The sequence below is a fragment of the Pithys albifrons genome, chromosome 10, assembly GCF_047495875.1.
Source record: "Pithys albifrons albifrons isolate INPA30051 chromosome 10, PitAlb_v1, whole genome shotgun sequence".
Taxonomy (NCBI): domain Eukaryota; kingdom Metazoa; phylum Chordata; class Aves; order Passeriformes; family Thamnophilidae; genus Pithys; species Pithys albifrons.
Window position 1 is genome coordinate 9241666 of NC_092467.1, and position 16340 is coordinate 9258005.

At 38.5% G+C, this 16340-nt stretch overlaps 1 protein-coding gene across 4 annotated transcripts in view; it reads left to right on the top strand.

Moving 5' to 3' along the window:
* The window catches only part of MTA1 (metastasis associated 1), a 76854-nt gene that overhangs the window by 13034 nt on the left and 47480 nt on the right, over positions 1 to 16340 (top strand). For all 4 annotated transcript variants that reach the window (XM_071564546.1, XM_071564547.1, XM_071564548.1 and 1 more), the window contains exons 2-5: positions 2246 to 2313; positions 4051 to 4144; positions 11891 to 12017; positions 12186 to 12249. In XM_071564546.1, coding sequence (XP_071420647.1) covers positions 2246 to 2313; positions 4051 to 4144; positions 11891 to 12017; positions 12186 to 12249 — 353 coding nt within the window. The remainder of the gene's footprint in view (positions 1 to 2245; positions 2314 to 4050; positions 4145 to 11890; positions 12018 to 12185; positions 12250 to 16340) is intronic.

Genomic DNA, 16340 nt, shown 5'->3' on the forward strand with positions numbered 1-16340 from the left:
AACATTTAGAACAGCCACCTGAAACTCATGGAATTATAGACAAGGTTATATTGTCAAGACATAGATTGACATTTCCTTTAGTTTTCAGGCACAGTGTTTAGAAAAGTAAGATTTTTGCATCTACCTCAGCCAAAGTACCTGAAATGAGGGGTAGCTGTTTGTCCTAAGAGTTATTGGAGGAGTGGAGGGAAAGAAGTTATTCTTTCTTAATATGTTGTAGCCTTCTAGTCAGAGGTGGACAGTGAGCTTGGAAGCACCTTGAAGCTTTGACATCCTCCACTGCAGTGCATGTAGGGCATGGCTGGTTCTGCTGTGGGTGAAATTTTTACTCTACTTACCAGTAAATTGGTTTATGCCCACCATTGTTATTTCAGTCAGCAGTTGTCATTGCTGAAGCTGCCAAATATCTGTTTGCTTTCGTGACTTCTGGTAGAGTTGGTCATGGTAATGTTGAGCCTGTTGCTTCCTGTTTGATGCTTTGCACAGAGCCAGTGTTTGCAAATGGAAAATCAGAGTCTAGTTACTTGTGTTTTAACCATTTCTGGGAAGTTTGTGTTTTCTGCAAACCGGATGTCCAAACTGTATTCCTCATGTGAGATCATTCTCCAGTCTAAAGCCTGTAGGGATGTGAGATTTAAGGCGAACCAGCTCCTGAATTGGGAAGAAAGTTTTGGTGTTACTCAGATGTTTGTTAGCTGATGATCAGTCTGAGAGGTCTAGAGCACGGAATGCACAAAAATATAAAAAATTGGCTGTGCTATTCCAGTCCTTTCTTAGCCCTGACTACACTCTGTGGTTGGGTAACCCAAGATTCATGCTGAGTATTGGCACTGCAACTTGTTTCTTGTGACTTTAACCAAGACCATGTTGAGACTTCATTCTCAAGATGTCTTTGTAACTCATGGCATAGAGCACATTTTTGGAAAGACAAAAGCTTGAATAACAGGTTTGTTAAAAATTGCTGCTCTTGGGATTGTACCCCCCGTGATTCCTGACTAGTGACCTCTCCTAAGGCAGCCCAGCCCTGCAGAAGGGACATAGGGCACTCCAGTTGTTTGCAAGCAGTGCAAGCTGCAGCTTCCTCTGTGTCGTTTGTCCAGCAGTCACTGCTGTGCTCTTCTGTAAATCCAGGGAGGCCTACGGATAACAGGTGCTGTAAGCAGTAGTCTAAAAAATCAGTGTCTGGAGCTTGATTAGTGTTATGTGGGGAATTGGAAAAGCTGCACCAGGAGAGCTGAGTCCCCTCTTCTATCCAGAGTGTCCAGAGAGACACCAAAGCATTCACCCATCTCATCCTCCAGCGGCAGAGGCCCCTGGGGGAATGTCTTCCTTCCTCTGGGCTGTGAAGGAGGAAACAGTATCTCTCCTTCCGACAGCCCTTTTATCAAGGATTTCAGGGAGATTGATGCTAACAGCCTCGGTAGTTGTCCCTATTTACAGAGGGCAAACACCGCTGAACGCCCATTCATCCTGGAGCATCCTGCTAATGTAAGCATTCCAAAAGATTACCTGAGGCATGCCCGGGGGCTGTGGGTGTTCTGCTCCAAACACAAATGAGCTGGAAAATCTGGAGGGAAGTCGTCTTAGATAGGCTTGGGAGGAATTGTTGTTAGATCCGTATGCAAGGTCAGCACCTTGTCAGTGGGGAGGTGGATTCAGCCCTCTCAGTTCAGCCTTAGTTCAGGCGAATGGTTTGGCTTCTGGAGTGTTGGGAGAGAGAGGCCAAGTCCGACTCCTGAGCATGTTTCCTTAATCTGTAAAAAGGAGTCTTCAAACTTGCTCAGTAATATCGAGTAATTTATATGGCACTCCTGGATGTTTCTGTAATTTTTTGAATGCCTTATCTCGGGTAATGAACTAGTTTTCTTCCTGAGATTTTACATAGTTATCCTGTTTGAAAATACAAGTATTGCTGACCAGTTTGAACAGTTATATGGAGTTTTGTTGAGAGCATTCTAGCAGCATATTGGTGTAAATGACGAGGAAGTAGAGAAAAAGATGAGAGTGAAGTTGTTTGTGTTCTAAGTAGATGAGCAGTACGTGTAAACTGGGTTGGAGGGGGAGAAAGATCACATTGCTGGGGAGAAGTGGCTGGATTTTGATAAAGGAAGCAAAGACAGCCAAAGTGGAAATAATCTGATCAGAGAGAGAAGGAAGATCATATGCTTTGCTTTCTAGGCTGACCGAAGTTTTGATTTGATTTTTAGCAGTTCATATTTTAAAGAGTATTTTTTCTTTTTATCAGATTATGTCTACTTCGAAAATTCCTCAAGTAACCCCTATTTGATACGAAGAATAGAAGAGCTCAATAAGGTAAACATTTTTCCATCAAGTCTTTGAAGTTAATTGAATTTATTATCTGTTTGATTTGATTAAAATCAAAACAATTCTTTAGCAGTTCTCTAGTAATGAAAAGCTTTAAAATACTTTTTGTTCTCTGATAATTTTCTGAAATATTCTTTTGTTCTCCTTTGGTGTGGAAGGACTGAGTGTCAATGACAGGTGATTATGCCCACCTTTAGGGCAGTTCAATTCCGTGCCAGGATCATGGGAGATTAGGATAATGTAACAGTTTGCCTAGAGGGTGGAGAGCTTTAATTTGATCTTTCTTGGGGGAAGATCTTGCTCAACAGAAGAGTTTGTAGCTATTATCTGCCTCCTCAGACTTTGCCTTTGCTGATTGTCCTTTGGGCCTGTGTATTATTTCATTTGCCAAATTCCCTTTCAATGGATCGAAAACGGAAGGGTGATGGTTTGTGGGTGGGAAGGCAGCTGAAGTTCTCAATGCTGAAATTTGACCTAGTTGTGGAGGGAAGACTGTTCTGAAGCCTTGGCTGTTTCTTAAACACGCCACTTCCTCAGGTTTAACACCAGCGTTGTTACAGAAGATTTGGATTTGAATTTACATTAACTGACTCAAATTAGGTATTTTTTCTTCAGCCACCAGTGACGGAAAAGCATGTAGTTATAAAACAGTTACATGGAAGAAAAAAATGTATCGATTTGTTGATAAATAAAGAACCTGAAGGCAATGACATCCTTGTAACCGTTTTTTTTAGTGGGGGTCTGTTACAAAACTATCTTTTCGTTCTTCCCTTAAAGAAACATGAGTGAGTTCTTAAGTTGTTCCTACTGGATCCATAGCCATGAGGTCTCACCAGCTGTGTTCCATGTGTCACAGGATGCAGATTTGTCGATCACTTTCCTAGAAACTCTTGGTTTTCCTCCTTATTTTGACTCTTCATTCTTCCCCTGTACCTTTGAAAAAAATGAACGTTCAGTCTATATCTCCCATTTTGAGGCATCTCTTGCTTGAGCTGGAATTTCTCTGACCTACTCTCCCCTAGAAGTTATAAAATGCCAGTTTCAGAGTTTGGCAGGTGCCATCTTACAGGTAGTTGCTCACCTATCTCATTTGAAGAGTTTAAATAAAATATTTTTTCAAAAATTCAGACCTTTTAGTGTGTTGTCACTGGTGTAGATTTTATTGCCTGGTCCAGCTTGCTTGGTTCTCCTTCTGGAATGATTTTTTTTTATGTGTGTGACCTGGACATTGTCTAGTTACCAGTGCTGTCAGATAAAGAAAACCTTATGTGATTTCTTTTGTGAAAATAATAATTACTGGGTTCTTTCTTGCTTTCCCACTGCCTTGCATAGTTTGGAGAACAGCCTAGATCTGAATTCTGTTGTTATATTTTGCAGTTTTTTATTAGGATTTTAAAGATGCCATTGAATTCTACTTAATGTCGGCATTACTTCAATAATAGCAAAGTGGCTTCTTTAATATGTTGTAATTGTAGGTGAGTGTGGTTTTTTCCTTACCCCTTGAAACATTTGTAACCTAAGAATGGCGATCCCACAGAAACAGTTAATGAGGACGGGGTGAAACTGCCTGGAATTTCCCTGCCCTGGAATGGATCATGCTGTGGGTGCTAAAAGTAAATGCTGTGCAGCTCTTGTGCAAAATTCCAAATTATTTATGAAGTTTCTCGTTAGTGTGTACAGTTCTGCTCTTGATTAGTGGTCAATTTTTTCTTTTCCCTGTTTCAGACTGCCAATGGAAACGTGGAAGCAAAGGTGGTGTGTTTCTACAGAAGAAGAGACATATCGAGCACACTCATTGTATTGGCAGACAAACATGCAAGTAAGCTTGTTTGTCTTCAAATTAAATTGCTTCTATACAAAATTGTCAGACTTGGATACAACTTCGTTATTTCAATTCAAGTATCAGTATTACTGTTCATAAATGCCTTTTTTCTCTACTCATCTTTAGCAATTTGCATCACTTTTTTGACTGACTTTCCTGTCTTTCTGCCTCCCCCCACCCTGCTTTGTATTTTTTTTCCTTTCCCCTTTCTTTACACCTTTTAAAAGGTTCATTTTGTTGGGGACAAGGCAGAAGTTTTCAGTTAGAACTGGATAAAGACATAATCTTACTTGCTCCACAGAAGTGATTTTTTTTAATTTTTGGAATGAAAAGGTAGTATTCTCCCTGTCTCATATTACTTCTCATGAATTGTTTGGTTTAAAAAAAACCCTCAAACATTCTTTATGAGTAAATCAAAGAGACTGATCATAGGAAACAGACTTGAAACGTGGCCAACCTGAAACCTGACTAACAGGATTTCTCTTTAAATTTCAATATTAATAATATTTTTTGTAGTGACTTAGATTTTGTCTGAACATGTTCAGTAAATACATTTTAAAGGAGAGAATTTTAGGATCACCTATCACTATTTTGAATATTTTAAGTCTTTTTGTTAGGAAAAATAAAAGTCTATGCTGGGAGGAGACTTGAAATTTAGAACTTTTTTTGTATTATTATAGTTACATCCTGATTTAAAAAGAAGCACAAAACTATTGTAAAATTCAGAGGGTTGTTCATTCTATGTTACATCAGCCTCCCTTGTGTGTATATATTGTGTAACTAATTGCTTGTGGGTATTTTTTTTTTTTACTTTTTAAAGTAATATTACAGAATATTGTGTTAAATTATAGCATTGAAGCCCCAGTATACTGCACCTTCTGCATTTCTACACCACTTACTCTAAAGTACTGTAAAAATGCAGGCAAGTCTTTTTGAAAAGATTTCTTGGATATTTTATGAATACATATTTCCTTTTTTTCAAGACAACGGTCCTTTTCACAGGCCATTATATGTATGTAGTTCTCTCCCCAGGTGATCAGAGGCATGGGGGGCCACCCAGCTGAGTAGAGGTGGAAGCTTATTTCTAAAAAAAAAATTACTATTACGGTTTTCTTTTAATTACAAAATCAGTTTTAAAACAGAGGAACATACTACATGACATTGGGCTCTTTATCTGAGTTGCTTCCAGCTTGTTTGACTCTGTTCCAATTGTCAGGGAGAATTAAATTTAGGTATATTACACCTTCCTCTGCTGGTTCAACATCCCTCTTGTCCCATCCTTGCCAGGTGATGGGCACGGTACGAATGAAACAATTTCCAAAACACACACGTTGAAAGGGAGAAAAAGACTGAGCATTTTGAGTTACTAAACTGGGGTTTTTTTGTGTAAATAAAGGAGTGTAGCTGTTCAGATAACTTAAAATTTAGCAAAAAGCATGGACAGCCATATGAATCCTTGTAATTCAGGGCACATACATAAATGAAAGAGAAGCAATCAGATATGGGCATGTCAGAATTATGATTTAGCTGGCAAACATTATTGTCTTTTAATGTGCTGCTTCGTGTATGTATGAATAGAATGATGTATATGTAATACAAATCTTACACAGTTTTACTGCATGGCATTGATTAAATCAGATATTCATTTTTAACAGTGAATAAAGTACCCTACTGTATTCTCAGTGCTGTAATACCATTGGGAAAAACATGCAAGAAAACAAGTCTGTTCTTGTAAATTTGAATATTTTCTGTTGTAGATTTGAGTGTGTCCAAATAATTCCTCCATTGCAACCATACCTTGTAAAAAGGGTCATGTGGTATTTGAGATGAAATTTGGCTGTGTTGCAGAATTGTGGTGGTAGGCAAAGCTCTTTTGATATCTCTTCAATGCAGTAGTACTCATTTTATCTGAGGATCCTGAAGCTTAATAGGAGCTTCACCATAAACAACGTGACTATTGATTCCTTCATCTGTGTCTCACTTCATGGATTTAGTAAAGGAAACAGGTAGGAAGGATTCACAGAAACACATGTCTGAGACTGAATTAAAAAATATTTGAACCCATATAAATGCTCTTCAAATTTGCAAAGGCTGATTTTCTCTTTGTGATAAGAAATTTAAGGGTTTTTTTTAAATGCAAACAAGTAATTCATTGTTCATATTCACATGTGTTTGAAAGATGGGAAAATTCTTCTATAGCACAATTCTATTAATAGCACCACCAGAGACAACTGAGGCTGCCTCTTAGGGTAAATTTCATTAGTAACTAACATTTTCTCCAGTATGTTTCTTTCTGGTGCAGAATAAAATTGCTACTCTGTGACTTCCCTTTATTTAGATAGATGTGTGCAGTTCTGTGGTTTCCGTTCTTCCTAAGGAGGGAGAAGGGAGTAAAATTAAGCTTTAGGACAGCCATCAGTTCTTTACTCTGAAAAAAACCCCTGCATCTTGCATGATATAATGAAATTAAGTTTTGTGGATGTTAAGATTCCAGTTCAGATACTCCATGCTATCACTGACTTTGAATTCATTTCCATAAAGTCTCCTGTTGCCTCATTTTGATGCATTTGCAGTAGATGTACGTATCTGCATCGCTGATCTTTTAACTGCCTTTGTTCAGCTGATTAATGGAGCTTTCTGACTGCAGACATTTCTGGATTCACACAGTCTTCTGTTTAAGATGCCTTTATTTCAGACCTACTGTTGAGATCAGTGCAGTGAGAGAGTCAAGCAATGGGAAGATACAGCCAGAACACGAAAGGCAAAATTATATATGTGTGTTTTGTTGTATTTTTTACTCTTCCAATAAAGAAAAGAAAAAGATGTGATTGTGAAATGAATGTTTTGAAGTTTAAAAAAAAAAGTTGTCTTTTCTCATAACTCTGTATGCAGAGAAATGGGCTGGAAGCAGCTTATTCTGTAGTTGGTGGCTGTAAATTAGTACCTGATTTATGCAACCTGATTCTTGGATTTCATCTGTGATCTTACTATTTTTATCATATGATATAAAGCTTATCTGGGCTGTCCTATAAATCTTTCAGCCTCATGTCCTCCATATATTGTTAGCACTTTTTATTCATAAACCTTTTTAATCACCTCACAAATTATTCTATGGAATTTCTCCACCTGTTTCTGAAATGAACCTGCTTCTTCAGTAGGAAACTGTTTACTGTTCTTGCCTGGAGATTTCATAGTGGTTTAAGAGAGATACTGTAGATTGCGGGCAGGGCTTGATAGAAGAGAAATGAGAAAGATACTTTCTTCCTCAAGCTACTGTTGGATGCTGTCACTTCATATTTTCTTTAATTAATGTTTTATACAGATTTTTATAATTAAGTTAATATTTCCAGCAGCAGGAATACAGCCTTCTATCCTCTCTTCTAATGATCCACCCCCATCCATCTCTGGATACTTGTGGTTTGCATTAGGACCACAGTTTTCACTTCATGAAAACGTTTGTCCTGATTTGCAAAGCAATGAGTTGGTGGTGGCTGGAGAGCTGAGTAGTCAGTGCTGGCTGGTTTGGCAAGTTTGTAGTTAGTTTTTAGCAGCTGGTGTTTGGGTGCCAAGCACACATGCCAGAATGGTGGCACTACTTTTTGAAGGGCCAAAGTTTCTGAAAGTAAGTGACTTGCAGTGGTGAAGTGTCATTGCTCATTGAATCCATGAGTTGCATGATACCTGCGTGCCTAAACAGGTAAGGAGTTTATTGAAATTTTATTTTTTCTTTACATTTTAGATAACACCAATCTAAGTAACATTTGACAATAACTGCACGAATATTCTCTTTTTATTTTGTTTCTTCCATTTTGTTCCTCTTCTCCATTTTCTTCCAACACCACACTTGCAGAATTAGGAGGAGTCAAATTCATATATCCACTAAAGACACTTTGGCTCTGTTGTTACTGAGAGAAGGAAACTGTGGCTTTTCTCTTTGGGAGTGGTGCAATGAGGGAAGATATGATAAGTGTCCAAAAGACTGTCTATTTTGCAGCTATGGCCACTATTACAGGTAGCAAAGATGAGGACAAGAAATTTGGCAGGAATCCTAGTGGGATGCCTTGACAATGTGACAAACTCCTTCTGAAGTGTCAAGGTGTAAGGATTTCTCTTTGTTTTAAACTTTTCACTGTTTTTTCTATAGCTACAAATCATGTCTGATTTTTAGTAGAGAGAAAATAAATAAGGCTAAGGTGTCATACAGACCATTTGAAACTGAACCTGGAAGAAGGAACCTGGTGTTTTGTTGTTCATTTATTCAAATGCAACATTTCTATAATGTCCTCCTAAGTCCCTTGGTTGAGCTGTTAAAACAGCAAGAGTTGCAGCTTCCTTTGCTGCTGAAGGAGCAGTTATGGAGGTCAGCAGTGCTGGTGTTTCTTAGTGGTTTGGCCCTACTTGTTTTCTTTTTTCTTTATTTTGTTAGTGATAACCTTGCTAAGTTATTCTTCTGTTACTACAATCTGTCTCCCAAGTTGAACAACCTGGTGTGCTCCTTGAAGCTGATTTCTTTATCTTGTTTGCCTTTGTGCATTTCTGAATTCTGTCATGTAACTACTTGTATGACACCCAGAATGCAGAGAAAGGCCTAGTGCTTTCTACCTGTGATGTTGTGGAGAGCCCAATCTGATCTATGTCAAATTGCTATTCTTTCTAGTGTCTAGCAAATATTGATGTTTAATTTCACATCTCACACACCCAGTCATTTTAAATTACAATTACTGCCTCTTGGGTTTCTCCTGCCAGCTCAAAGTTTACTCTTCCTAATTATTTTCCCCCTATATGTTAGCTTTCTCATGAGTCTTGCTGTTTGTGCCCAATCTGCCTGTCTCTTGTTCCCAATATAAATCATCTTCAAGCTTTGTTAATGTGCTATTAATGATTCTGTCATCAAATATCAAATAATACTTAATCTAATACACTCCTTGCAGCATTCCACTGGCTATTTCTGCATAGCTGATATATTACTGTTTGTATTAAGATTAAATGTTTAGTTTCAAATCTGCACAAGCGCATCTATCAAACAGAGAGATTAATTTTGAAGTAAGGCCTTAGGAGGGCATTGAAGTCCCAGTATAGTGCACCTCCTGTATTTCTACACCACTTATTCTAAAGTACTATAAAAATGCAGGCAAGTCCTTCTGAAAAGATTTCTTGGATATTTTATAAATACTTATTCCCTTTTTTCCAAGACAACAGTCCTTACTTTTCACAGGCCACCATTTTTGAGGATGGAGTCTACTTCACTTAGAGTGGGAGTGGATGAGCTGTAGGAAGGGGAAGTGCAGATGCATCAGACAGACTTGATCTGGAGCTGTGGCTGGGCCCCTGATTTTATAGTCTGATTTAATAAGCCTTTGTTTTCTGTGCAGAGGTGGTGAGGTGGTGTTAGCTTTTTCTCAAAGCTGCTTTTGCATTACTTCAGTGAGGCAAAGGCTCCTGTTCTAAATCCAGTCCCGTATTTTCTCCTCCTCCTTTTGATTCTGAATGCATTTGCCAGTTTCATTCTTTCCAGTGCTAAATCATGCCTGTGTAAAAAAGAGAAGATGCTTGCATAGATTTGTTTGTTTGTTATTTCTTGGACTATTCCTACCTCTGTCTTTGGGAACTATGACAGTTTTACCTCTGTGTGTGTGGGGAGTTGATTGTTACTTGTAGAAATTCCTGTCTGTTTTTAAGAAAAAATGTGTTGTGCTTTTTGATTTTTGAAGGCTGTGCATAGCAGAGCTGGCATAAGAACAATATGTGTGCTTCCCACCTTCTGTATTTTATTACAAAAGCTAGATACATAAATAAAACACTAGTTGGAAGACAAGCCTACCTGAAGGGATGCAGTTCCTGGTATTAGGTTGGTTGTGCCAGTTGCTTTCATTTTGTTTGTAGATTTGATTGGCACACAGCAGTTGACATACTTTTCAGAAAAATGTAATTTTTAAAAGCTCTAGGCTATCAAATATACTGAAGATATTAAGTATTTTAGGTTGTTCCTTATAGTGCTTTCCCTGCATTACACTGTGCACTCCTGCCATTCTCCAAAAGCTGTTTTAAGTGCAGGCATGAATTGCCATTTCATCTGTGCATCCTTTGGTTTTCAGACAAGCAAGCTTGGAACTTGCTGACTTGTTTGTGGATTGCTGCTGGTGTATTTATAGTGTAGGATAGCAAGCACAATATTAATTTTCAACTAAACCAGAATCCACTTCAGTAAATAAATTGCAGACCCATGAAACTGTGGCACAAAGGTAAATTTGGTGTTCCAGTTCTCAGGAAAATATTAAAACATTAAGTGCATGCTGCTGTATGCTTAGTTTGTGTGCTGTAACAGCTATTGTATGTTGCAGTCTGGTTTAATTATACTATTTTTTTCCTTCCTTACTGGAGCAGCCTACCTGAGGGGCAAATAAATGACAAGTCTGTTTTCAGGACAGTAAAACAGTGATAAGTTGTTGGGAATCTGTAGGATACATAATTTTCCGTCACCCCTTTGGCATAATGGCGGCCTATTTAAAACTAAATGCAATATTGGTGTTTTCTAAAATGGAGATCTCTCTCTTTGCTTTATTTTTGGATCACTATGAGGATTATAGTTAACTAATCTTAACGGTCTATAAATCATAACTGTGCCTGTATGTGTTTCTGACTAGAAATGTTTCTTGGCAACAACTGTTGAATTAAGCTGCAGGCAAAAGTCTGCTCTTTGAGAGTATTGTTGCTGTAAAATTAGAGTTTTACAATTCATGTATGAGGCTTTATAGCTAATTCTACTACAGTCTGGGAAACCTTTCCCATGGTTTTGCAAAATACAGTAACTGCCTTAATTTCTTTGAGAAGAAAAAGTCTGATCTTTTCTTTCTCAGTCCTTCATCATGGAGGATCTTTGCAGCTTTATCAGTATTTTGCCTTTTACAGCTTTATCTTGCACAACTGACAGGATACTTGCTAATCAACACAAAACATACTTACAAGAAAGATGCCTGGAGATGTTTTGCATCAGTTGTGTATAAGTGTGGATGTGATTGCATGTCTTTACTTTGGCATATGTTTAAGGACTGGTTGGATGGAGATTGGATACCTGGAAGCCAGACATGGTGGATCCTGACTGCTGAAATACAGGAGTGTTGCAGTTGAATGTGTGTGGTGTGGTTGGGTCGTGTGAGGTGGCAGGACTGGCCTTAGGCCCTTGATGGCTGTGCTCTATTGGCTGTGTTTGGAGTGAACAGAATAAAGTACATTAATTAAATAAACTACCATTTTCAATCAGCATTTCCTGCAGAAGCTGTTGAGGTCGGGATGGGATAGTGTGATATCCTGAAAGAGGAGTAGGGTTTAAGAGAACTAATGCCCTGGCAAAGAGGAAAGACTTCACTTTTACTGCCTCAGTCAAAGTGTGTCAGCTTCTAGATGAAGAATCTGGCAGTGCAGTGATGGTCTCCAAAAGCAGCTGTCTCCCCTCAGAACTTCTCTGATGGCAGCAGGTTTGGGACTTTCAGCTTGGTAAGCCAATGACTGACTATGTGTACCTGGGGTGATGTGATCCCAATGGTGAATGAATACAATTCTTCACAGGCATCATTTCAATTATGTAACTGTTTAATTGACTGAAATGTGAGGATTCGGATGAAGGTAGATTTAATCTGATTAATGTTTATCACTTAATGAAGGTTTTGGAGCAGCTCATCCTGATTGACTCGGAATCAGTACTTGCCCTGTTCTTGATAATCACTTATGTCTCTTTATATCTAGGAGAAATGGAAGAAGAGATGGAAAATCCAGAAATGGTTGATTTACCAGAGAAACAGAAGCATCAGCTACGACATCGTGAGTTGTTTCTCTCACGACAGCTGGAATCTCTGCCAGCCACACACATTAGGTAATGACTGTTCTCTCCTATTTTATTCAAAAATCAAATAACAATGTTATTACTCAAGTATTCTTCAATGTAAGATCAAGTTCTGTGCATAACTTCTGTAACACCATCTTGTGAATCACATGAGCATTTAAGATGTTTTTTCATAAAGATGTGTTTCTCTTTTTTTAGAGGCAAATGCAGCGTTACTCTGTTAAATGAGACAGAATCCCTTAAATCGTATCTGGAACGGGAGGTAGGAACCATTCTGTGCATTGTAAAGCTTGAACAGTTTATTCTGGCACAATTTAGGGTTGGTGCCTTTTTGTAAGTTTTCTAAAAAGAGGATTGTTCTCTTATTTCTACATATACTGTGCACTGACAGTGGGAAGGTTTAGGTGCTGTACAATTTTCATTCAGCTATAAAAGTTTGTGGATTCAGGGGCCAGACCTGGTGACCTGGTGTTTGCATCCCTGTGACAATAAGCTGCCTCTCTGTCAGGAGAACCCAACTTGCTCCTCATTGTGGCAGGCTGAGGGTTCAAACCTGGAGGCTGATGCCCCAGCCAAGACAGGGTGGGAGATGCAATAACAGCAGAACTGCAAGCTGTGTTTCTATGTATTTGCTTTATCCTGAAATCATACAGATTTGTGCTAATATGCTTTAAGCTTGATCTTGCCTCAGATTTGAGGAGCTTAGTTCTCTGTTCTTTGAGTTCACTGTTTAAAATACTTCTGTTGTCCTTCATATGCCACCACAGACACTTAAATCCTTGAAAAAACTGCTTGTCAGGTGATAGATCTGAGTCCTGCAGAAATTTACCCAATCTGTCTCTTTAAAAGTGCTTCAAACCAAACACTTGCAACCAAATTGTCTTGCACAGTTAATCACCATTCAGAATATAAACATTGAGGTTTACTTTATTTTGTGATTTAAAAAACTGCTGTTGTGTTTTTTAAAAAATACATACTTTTAATAGTGGCTAGACCTCGGGCTGCTGGCTGGGTTAGACAGTCTTGGAATTTGACTATCTGAGAGCTTTTCTTTGGGAGATCAGCAAAGAATTTCAGCATGTTAGTATTTGAATACATCTGCAAGCAAATAATTTGCATTTGAAAACTTAAAAAGGTTCCACAATAGAGAAAATCTTGTAATTAAAACAGTAGGGTGACAGTCACTACTGGCTTTTAAGACAAGGAGAAAACAGGTCAGTTTTTGCAAGGAGCATAATGTAGTCTCTCATAGCTGGGCTTCCTTTTTAAATGCTTTTTTAGCTTTCTTTCGTATTTCTTTAAGCATAAGATTAATTTTAATCTGATACTTTAGTTTAAGACAATTTTAAACAAAGCACAGGGATTTTAAATAGTCGAGTTTCTCTTTGGAATGTGAAACCACAAAAATATTGGGTGTGCTGAAGGCTGCCAAATGGCAGCGCATCAAACAAGGGACGTTACATTCAGCAGTGCTTGTAACCAGCCAGCAGCCCAGGATATGCTAGTTGGAAAGCAAAAGTTAATCAAACTACAATTGTTTTAGATTTTCTAATACCCAGCTTTTAAGTAGTGTCAGTTCTCAATTGCTCACAACATATTTTTATTATTACTGATGTTACAGGTAGGTATGGTGAGACAGAAGGGAGCTGCCTTCCTCTAATCACGCAACTGCACAGAAAGAGATTTTATTTTTTTTTTCATCCTTTTGAACTCTCAAAATGCAGGATGAGAGATGTGGATTATTTTTAAAACTGAGCAGGCACTTGGAGATTTCACAGAATGAGAGTTCCCTGAATGTGTCCTGTCACTTAGCATGGCATTTTGCTGTGGTGCAAACTAGCTTGGAGAGATGGTAAAGAAATTAAAAGCTCAGAAACACAAATGTGCTTGGGTGGAGGGTAAAGAGATTAAGGAAAGGAGATAGTCCTTCCCTGATGAATTCCTAACACTGGATGGTAGTTTCGGACTGTTTCTTCTTTCCCCACACCTCCTGTTCTTAATCCATTTTTTGCTTTCAAAATGTTTCAGGATTGGTGTTTTGTTTTTTTTAAACATGGCTTCTGTCTAAAAGCTTAAGCAGTTCCAGGGAATCTGCCATTTGATTTCTTAAATGTTACGACCAGCAAAAGTAGGCTTTCAGCCCAAGGCTGTCTGCCATAAAGGAGGTTAAACATGCAGATAGAAATTTTTAGGGAGATAGTAAGCATAGAAAAATTACATTTGTGTTATCTCTGTTTCCTTTTTTCCACCCCTGTGTCATCTTCCTCAGGAAGATTGCCTTGTTACATTTGAAAAGCAGGCTGAAGGGGACCAGCATGGGTGTTTTACTGTGCCTAGTAAAATTTGGTTTGCAGCAGGAGTGAGGAATAGGAAGAAAAAGGGGAGAAAGAAAAAGTAACTGGAAAATCTGAATTTTCTATAGATACCAAATTCCCATGGAGATCAAGAGAAGGGCATAGCCAATTATGACAAAAGCACTAGATTTCCCTATTCTGCAGGAAACTATTTTATATGTACCATCTATTTAACAGCTCTGCCTGGATATATCCAGAGGCTTGTGTGAATTTGCCTGCTGAACAGATGTCTGGCATTTCTGTTCCTTTGGTACCCCCCTAAAAATAAAATGTTCTCTAGTTAAAATATATGAAATACACGAAAGTAAGTTTGCAAGCTGTAATGAACTAACAATTATTTCTGCACTGTACTTTCACTTAGAGCCTGTCTTCTTTTTCCAGTTCTTCTGCAGTTTCTTAGTAGCTTTGGTTCTTGGCTATAGCTTTGGGTAGCTCAGGGCCTTGGGTATGGAAGCTCTGAGTGTATGTGACTGTCTAACAGCTGGGAGAAGTAGAAAGTCATGATTCAGTTTTAACTCTTGGCAGGTCATGTTAATTTTTCTGAACGTGTTGGGTATGTTCTGGGATTTGAAATTAAAAGGGAAAGCCCTTCTCTTTCTTGACTACTGCAAACTCAGCATACAAAGTTTTGACAGCTCAAATGAGTATGGAGGATTTTGAAGGGCTGTGTTATTTTGTTGTGAACATCACTCTTTTGAAATCCTGGTGAAAAATTGTTCTTGTCACATCAAGAGTGCTCTAGAGTACACGAGGATCTGGTTTGTTTCTTAGACTATGGTTTACGTTGTCACTAAACTGAGATTTATTAATGTTTTCAGAAATCCCACTCAGTTTACAAGAATGAATTTGGTATCTGTGGGGGAAGATGGTAGTGGTATTGCATTATCTCTGGGTGTTGCAGTCGCTGTTGTATTCACACTTGGGCCCCCAACTTCCATCTTTTCTCCATTGAGAAGTCTCTGGTTGGGGAGAAGAGGCCAGAGGCTTTTGAGTCTTTTGTTGAACATGCTTGATTTGAGACAAAACTGGACAAGATACAATAGGATGAGCTGAGACTGGTAGAGAAGGATGGGGTTTATATTTATATGAGAAAATTCTTGGTGATAACCAGTAAAAGAGAAGCAATAGGGCATCCAGTGGTCACATACTGTGGCAGAAACCCCTCCACAATGTATGTCTTTCCCTGGCCAAGAAAGACTGTGTAAAGAAATTGCCTGTAAAGTTGGTCTGTCCTTGGGGCCCACTGTGTTGTTACACTGCAGTGTTTTTTGGGTTGCATATTTGCTGGGCAACGTGCCTGAAAAGCATTAATGTTGCACTGCATCTACTTTATCCTGCAGTTAGGTATTTTGGAGCTGGAACAAATAAAACACTGTATTTATAACCTGGAAGCCTGTAAGACAAAAGCTTTTCTTTACATTTTATTTATGCAACAGTACATTTTCAAAATACTGTACTATCTTGAGCTTTGTGTATGTCGGGGAGCAAGAGACCCAAATTTCTTTACATAGCTGTAATATAAAAGAGTTTTCATGTATTCCAAAGCTGTCTTCTGTCAGTAGGTTGATGTACTTTAACCCTGGTGCCTGTGGGAGTAGGAATCAATTTTTTGAAAAATATCATTCATTTAGGATGCTACCAAATCCCCCCACCCCAAACCAACTACAGACAACTCTTAAAGTTCAATTCCCTTCCAGAATTTTTGCTATGTTACTGTGGAAATTCACAGCAATTCTTTTTTTTGGGGAAGGGCTTTGTATGACAGATTGAGAGACTCTCTTTTCCTTTGCCAGATCTTCATAAAGCCAAACAGGGCTTGAAACTGATGCTGGTTTTGTCCTAATTTTTGTTGCATGCTGTTGACACATTCAAATATAGGGAAAGGGAAAATGAGGTGAGCATGAAATGAGATGTATTTAACCAGAGTGCCTGCTAGTGACACAGAAATATGGGAAAAGGGAAAATGAGCCAGAAACTTGAGATGTGACAAATGGTGCAT